The following is a 5,482-nucleotide window of genomic DNA, read 5'->3' on the forward strand; positions in this document are numbered from 1 at the left end:
ACGGTAAAAAGCCTTCGCAGTGTGCGAATTTCAAGCAGAAAAAAATAGCGTGCACCCACAAGGGAACCATTGAATAACTTTAAAAATGTTAACAAGAAATTAAGAAAGCCTAGTACATCACCGAGGGGGTTTAATGACTAACTGACAGTTGTTGATGCAGAATGATAGGTCTTTAATCTTCTCATGAGTTCTTTGTTGTGAAAAATGCGCTTTTCTAATTATTTCTCAGTAGGAGACCATAAGACACTGATACGACGATTTTATCCCCGGGGGGAGGGTACTCCCTACAATGACCTATACGACGGAGCCGGGAACTGGTAATTGCGTCCCAGAATCGTGGCCTGCGTGGCAGGCGCAAAAAGGGGAGGGGGAGGGGGAGGGAGAAAAGCACGAAACTCCCTCCTACCCCCCTCCCTTTTTCCCTTTTTCCTATCCCCTACCCCTTTCGACGCCTGCTACGCAGGCTAATCGCGTTTACCATTTGCTCAGATCATGATCAGTTCCTTTCACGGAAAAACGGCCACGAATGCCCGAAATTGAAACTAGTATCAAAGATGGGTTCTAACAAATGGACCACGAATTTCAGTTTAGAATATTCCGTCCGGAAAAACAGGACTACCATTTCAGATGTTTCGTTGCTCTCAAAAATTTTTCCCTGGAACGACACGAAAAGCTCTGTTCCATTCAGTTTTCAACCGGATTTTTCGGAATTTTTTTGCAAATGGTAAACAAGTGAACCTAAATTTCTCTAATAACTGAACATCAAAATTGTGATTATCTAACTAAAATATCAAGTGAAAATCGCTCTTTGCATCCTTGCAGCTGCACATGAATCAACAGAACAGACTCTAATTAATGACCTGATGAGGGGATACAACAAACACGCGCATCCGATCCCAGAACAGAACAAAAGTATATACGCTGTGACATTTGGGTTGGAACTGGTTCAGCTCGTTAACGTGGTAAGTCACTTCAAATCAGTTTCAGAAGGAAAACCCACATATCTCAGCTACTGATAAAAAGTCCCGTTATATTGCTGTAAACTGATTGAAATTCCGAGTGAAAGGAAAATTAGTGGTACGACTAGTCTCGTACGCAGATCTCCCAGAGTAAGACAGAGTGAGACATGGGTACGACATTAATGAATGGCCAATTCTGTCTCCTTTACCTTTCCATCCTGCATCTTGACTCTTAAGGCTTCATGTTCTGTACGCGATTTCCCGCAGCGTCTTTTAAAATTTTCATAACAAGACCTCTGACTCTCATGAAAAAATTTTTTAAAAAATCTCCCTAATTTCTGTGATAAGAAGTAAATTTTTAACTTAATTTTATTTTTAGGACGACAAAAATCAGATCATAACTACTAATGTGTGGGTAAGACAGGTACGTACGTAATGTATAACAAATCATAAAGTCTGTTATCTTATCAGCGTTAGTTTCATCCTGTTATTAATTCTGTATCGAATGTATACATTCCTTGTATATACCAATTACCTGTTACAAGAGAGAATGATCTCTCTTGCGTGTTAGTAATGTTAGCATATGGACTTGTGCCCACACGGTACTTGTCTAGCGCCTTTTTTCTGATTCGAAATGGTTGGAATGCTGGCCAACCGATCGGTGAACTGACGTACTGATTTGCTGACCAATTGACCTACATACTGACTCACTGACCTATACTCCACTGACCAACTAACTGTGGGGTCACTTATTGACCGACTGACCGACGGACGTTTTGACAGAGTGACTGACTAACTTACGGACTCGATCACTGATTGAATGACTGACCGACCGACTAAAAACTGACTCACAGAGTGACCGACAGACGTACTGACACTTTCGCCCTCACTGTTTTGAGAATCATACTTGGTCTTACTTATTTGTCAGAAATGGAGGAATCTTCTTCTAACCTGGCAGCCGGAGAAGTACGGAGGCATCAAACGAGTCCGCATTGAGCCAACTCTGATTTGGATACCTGATATCGTTCTCTACAACAAGTCAGTAAATCCCTTATTTACTCAGTCGTTACTGTAACAGCTCAGAGGCGGATCCATAAAATTCAGAATGGGGTGACCGAGATACTTGCCAGCTATATAGATACTATTTATTTCACTGAGAATTCTTTACAAATAATGTGAAATAGGCCCTTTGCAGCTAGCCATTGACGTGGTACAAAACTGCCACGCTGGAGAGCGAAAGTCGCACTGGGACAAGACAAACAAAAGACATACATAATTTGAAATAGTAATTTTCTTTGTTTGTCTTGTCCCAGTGCGACTTTTGCTCTCCAGCACGGCAGTTTTGAACCACGTTAATGGCTAGCTGCAAAGGGCCTATTTCACAGAAAAAGGGATGGGCGTGGTCCCCTCGGTCAGCCCCTAAAATCCGCCCATGTATCTAGCATTTGACGGGGAATACGAGAGATACAAAAATGTATCTACTTGGGAAAAATTCCTCTGTACAATTCAAATTGTAAGCTAGTTCCATTATCTATCTTGAATATTTTTGGACTACAATTTTCTTTCATAAAGCATAGTTATTTAATAACGTCACTCTTAATCAGCACTTTGCCCTTACTTGGTTTGATACGTTACCTTGCAGTGCGGACAATGAGTTCGGCGGTGGACTTGAAAAATACAAGACCCGTGTCATTATTGATCACGAGGGCTGGTGTGCATGGTACACGCCAACCTCGTTTCGGAGCACGTGTCCAATTGACGTCACGCACTTTCCCTTTGACCAGCAAACGTGCATGATGAAGTTTGGCTCGTGGACGTTTGAGGTTGTCGACCTCGACATTAACGCGGACGACTCTCCCCTTCATTCCACCCAGTATGTTAAAAGTGCCGAGTGGGATCTTCTGGGGGCCTCTAAGAAACGGAATGTCGAAAAATACGCTTGTTGCGATCACCCGTTTTCAGATGTCACCATAACTTTCGTGTTCAAACGGAAGCCCTTGTTTTACATCTTCAACTTAATAGTGCCTTGTACGATAATCATGTCCATGGTGCTGTTGGGATTTTTTCTGCCTCCGGAATCCGGAGAGCGAATTACACTCAGTATAACAGTGTTACTTGCAATGGCGGTGTTTCTTCAACTTGCCGCAGAGAATCTACCGCGTAACTCGGAAAACGTACCTGTATTGGGGATCTTCTACATCACAGTTATGATTGAAGTGGCTTCCTCCTTGGTGGCCACGTGTTACATCTTGCATGTCCACCATAGGAATTCTGGGACGGCTGTAGTTCCAGTTCCCGGATGGGTCAATGCTTACATACTGCGCAAGCTGGGGAGATACTTGGGCGTCAAGAAACCTGTAACAGAAGACAAATACGATTTGTCAGCAGAGAACGATTTTAAGAGAATTTCTTTGATGAAAAGAGACCTAGAAAAGACACTCGGAAATAGCATCAGCAAAAACAAGTTGAAAAACAAACTATTGCCGGATGTGTCATCCGGCGAATCAACCTTAAGGCCGACTCTAAGTTCTCCCGAAGAATTTAACATGAGTTCTTCTGTATACTCAGTTTCAAGCACGCTTCCGACTATCGACCTCCCCCAGGGGAAAGATGATAGTGGCAGCGGGGACAGCAACAGCGCTAAGACCGCGCAAGGAGTGATGGTATTGGTTGACAGTCTAAAGCATCGTAGACAGATTGAAAAGAACCAAGAGGAGTGGAGACATCTTGCCATGGTCCTTGACAGATTGTTTTTCTGGATCTTTGTGGCGATAATTGTGATTTCTACTTTCGTTGTACTCGGTAGAATCTACCACTAGAATGAATAGTGTAGTGAAGAAAACTTTTCTAACAGTAAGACAACTTTTACCAGTAAGACGACAACTACACCTCGTTAATGAGGAAGATGATTCCAGCAGGTCTAGCTAATGCTATAATAAGTACATTTAGGGAAGCCAATGCATAAAGGCAAGCCTAAAATCAGAGCTCCCTTGGCCGTTCACGAAGAAACAGATTTTTTAGGAAAATAATTCGAATGCAAACCAGTCATCAACAAAATCGCACACCCGTAGGCGTTTATTTTGTAAATTATTACGTGTATCTCTCGTTGGCTTTAAGTGTGTGTCGTCAAGGTGTATGATTTTCGCTTTCTATGAGCGTGTGGTTAACTTTGGGTAAGTTAGGTAAAGACGTAAGGTCAGGTGAGAAAGTTGTCCGTGAAATGCACTAGTGTTTCATGTTCCTCGTGTAACCCATGCCAGTCTCGGATGACCTCGCCCTTCTTAAGCGCCAACATTTTCAAGCTTGATGACTCTCATGCGCTGTCAACGTAAGGCTGATGGTTCTTAGATTGACAAGAAAATTTCATATTCTTTTCTCTTATTATGTAATGATACTGTCATGAGAAAGTTGACGTTGGTCATCAAGGCCCTTAGATCACTCTATATCTTCCTTGTGACTGTTATCTAATTTCAGATTCATGCCTCTCTCTCCCGAGCTACATTAGTTGCGAGAAACAAAAGGCAGGAGTTTCTAGCATGATGATAGAAATAGTATCTTACCTCGGTAAAACTTTGTTGAAAGCTTACTGACAAATGTTACAACGTCCACTTGTGACGTTTTACCAAGAAACCGACAAGACACTACTGGATTTGCACAGGCACTAGTGAAAATCATATTTTTATAACCAAAAACGCTTATTTATATCATTGTTTTACCTGTTTCGAAGTCAAGCACAACACACAAATAAAACACATTCTACAATTTTCTACATTACGCCTGATGCACAATCACTGAGCGCATATTCTAGTGATACGATAAGGCCTCAAGCCCTGCAGTTTACGGTGTGTAATATGCGCAAGCCTGTTTGGAAACGAGTAGTAAACCACTGTTAAGTCGGTGCGAAACCACTCACCGACTAGACTAACAGCCAGCAGTCTCTTTTTTTTCTATTTTCTTTAGATGAAAGAAACGTCCACGAGCGGAAAGAACGAGGCTACTTAAATACGCTCTAGCGATAACTGATCTTGCGAGAAAAATGATTAATCGCATTCTCCAATACTAGTATAAACTGCTGAGTCTTGTGGTTGCATATGTGGTGTAAACGTGCGACGCGACGACGCGCAAACCCAACACGTCTCGAGTACAAATTTGTCTCCAAATTTGTGTGAAAACACAAACTAAAACTTATAAGCAAAGAGACATGTGTTTACAACATATACTAGGTAATTCATTTGTGGCGTGTGAGGGAAAAAGATAGCGAATCCTTCATTCATGGCCCTTTTCCAATGACAAATATTTGAAGTCAATTCTTGGTTCTGTGTCATGTTGTAGTCTTCTCTACATCAATAAATAAACACCCCGTAAACTAAACCTTGAGTAACACATGATTGTAACCGACAACGTCTTCCCTCGATCGACGTCCACGCAAACCAGCGAGCTGTGGCAACTTATATCTTGATGATCCACGTAAAAGCAGACCACGCGGTTATGGAAACAATAGACAAAAATGACCTTCACAGCAT

The 5,482-nt window shown here is 42.0% G+C and overlaps 1 protein-coding gene across 1 annotated transcript; it reads left to right on the plus strand.

The window, feature by feature from the left end:
* Nucleotides 1-841: 841 nt before the first annotated feature.
* LOC140940542 (neuronal acetylcholine receptor subunit alpha-2-like) lies at nt 842-4,887 on the plus strand. The gene is made up of 4 exons (XM_073389529.1): nt 842-962; nt 1,339-1,383; nt 1,888-1,997; nt 2,602-4,887. Exons 1-4 carry the CDS (start codon nt 864-866, stop codon nt 3,776-3,778), a joined length of 1,431 nt encoding a protein of 476 aa, XP_073245630.1. The 5' UTR covers nt 842-863; the 3' UTR covers nt 3,779-4,887.
* The last annotated feature ends 595 nt before the right edge of the window (nt 4,888-5,482 follow it).

The sequence above is a fragment of the Porites lutea genome, chromosome 6, assembly GCF_958299795.1.
Source record: "Porites lutea chromosome 6, jaPorLute2.1, whole genome shotgun sequence".
Classification (NCBI taxonomy): domain Eukaryota; kingdom Metazoa; phylum Cnidaria; class Anthozoa; order Scleractinia; family Poritidae; genus Porites; species Porites lutea.